Source organism: Leiobunum rupestre, chromosome 8 (genome assembly GCF_980474605.1).
Source record: "Leiobunum rupestre chromosome 8, qqLeiRupe1.1.hap1, whole genome shotgun sequence".
NCBI lineage: Eukaryota > Metazoa > Arthropoda > Arachnida > Opiliones > Sclerosomatidae > Leiobunum > Leiobunum rupestre.
This window is the reverse complement of record NC_143391.1, coordinates 31,624,823-31,626,510: the sequence shown is the minus strand read 5'-3', so window position 1 is coordinate 31,626,510 and position 1,688 is coordinate 31,624,823. Positions and strand designations below refer to the sequence as shown.

General features: G+C 40.9%; 1 protein-coding gene across 1 annotated transcript; it reads right to left on the bottom strand.

The window, feature by feature from the left end:
- Window positions 1-292: 292 nt before the first annotated feature.
- LOC149933177 (uncharacterized) lies at window positions 293-1,308 on the bottom strand. Its single transcript, XM_090156739.1, has 2 exons — window positions 1,191-1,308; window positions 293-1,115 (listed from the first exon to the last, which is right to left on the bottom strand). The coding sequence occupies exons 1-2, from the start codon at window positions 1,236-1,238 to the stop codon at window positions 414-416; spliced, it is 750 nt and encodes a 249-aa protein (XP_090012865.1). The 5' UTR covers window positions 1,239-1,308; the 3' UTR covers window positions 293-413.
- Window positions 1,309-1,688: the final 380 nt, after the last annotated feature.

Genomic DNA, 1,688 nt, shown 5'->3' with positions numbered 1-1,688 from the left:
AATCAAGTTGACGAATGTATCCGGCTCGACGGACCAAAAAATGTCGTGAACAGCGAAATAAAAGACGCGAACTTTTCCGACATAAAAACCGGTAAACCTTTTTCCTCTTATTTCAAAACAGAACTGGCCGTTAATTTATTTTTACACGCGCAAAATAACACCTTTTTTAACAGCAACCAAAAACTCACTTTCACGCGCGCGTGCGCTATATAAACATTTGAAAACGAATATAGGTAGATGTACTATACAAAATTACGATGTGTACAACCGAACACCGTGAGAAAAGAAACGGTTTTAAAATCTAGATTTTATTTTGCGTCTCAAGTTCTTCTATTTACAGGATAATAAATATTTACAAGAATAAATACAGTGTTCAAAATTGAAAAACAAAGCTGTAAGACGCTACATTAAGTTTATACCGCCCCGTGTAATGTCTTCGAGACGCGAGCCACCTTGTTGAGGAATTTCTTCTCGACCATGTTTCTGGCCACTTGTAAAGAAGCCACCTTGGAAGCCTCCATGTTAGCGATCATCTTAACAGCTTGGATCTTCGAATCAACCTTCGTGAAGACGGGACCTGAAGCCTTGACTTTGTAGCTTTCGGGGATGGGTTGGGAGTACGCGGACTTGGAACCCTTGACGACCTTCATTTGCGGAATAGCCACGTGGTACTGTTGCAGGTTCACTTCTGGTCGGTGCACAATGAGCGTGTGGGGCACCTTGTAGACCATGGGTTTGTGTTGGACCACGGGACTGGGGATGACGAAGATGGCCTGAGGCACCCTGAAGAGGGCCGGTTTGGTCTGGACGATGGGCTTAGGAGCCTCGATGACGGGTGAAGGGATGTTGAGAACCACTTTCTTCTCCTTCAAGATATTCCCTGAGAAGCCGATGTTAGCGTGAGGAATATCGTGAACTTCGGGAGCATCCTTGGGCATCTCGATTGTTGGTTGGACTAGAGACAAGGACGGTTGAGGAATGTCGAAGACGGCAGACGGCAATTCTAAGTCTGGTTCCTGCACAGTGTTCAATGGCGCAGCCATGTCCAAGGGCATCGGAGCTGCGATCTCGACAGCATGCGCAGTTTCAACGTCAATGGATTTCTGGCACAAAACCTGAAGCCACATGTAACATTTATAATAAACAATTCCATATCATTAAAATAAGAATATAAACTTAGTAATTATTACCATCGATGCCAATGCCACGAAAGAGATTAGCCCAATCATATTGTTCATCGTACAATTTCTTCGGTAGTACTAAATCAATGATACAACGAGTTGATTAATCGGTGATTAATACCCCAAATTTGCTTGACACTGGATATTTATAGTACTCTTTCGTTGGTTCTTTATTTTTACGACTTTTTTAAATAAATACAGATAACGTTTAATTTTTTAATTCCAATTTTTGCTAAAGGAATGTTTTTATTCCGCTATTATCGCTTTTAGAGTTTGATTTTTTGTACTGACTTCTGGTAATATATATTTTAAGTCCGTACACAAATGCTTGTAGAGAGAACTCATTACACTCATCCTGTTCACACTAGAATATATAACATAATCCCTCATAAGTAGGCCTTTGTACAACTTTTACAGACATAAAATTTTAATGCGACCGTGTTTCCACGGAACATAAAATTAGTGGATTAGGGAAATTCCTGGCGCTTTTGAGAAGGTTACCATGGA

Bases quoted from the DNA above. Each gene is read 5' to 3' on its own strand.
- LOC149933177 (XM_090156739.1), bottom strand. From the start codon at position 1,238: ATGAACAATATGATTGGGCTAATCTCTTTCGTGGCATTGGCATCGATG. The intron at 1,116-1,190 runs GTAATAATTACT...ATGTGGCTTCAG, and splicing joins TCGTGGCATTGGCATCGATG to GTTTTGTGCCAGAAATCCAT.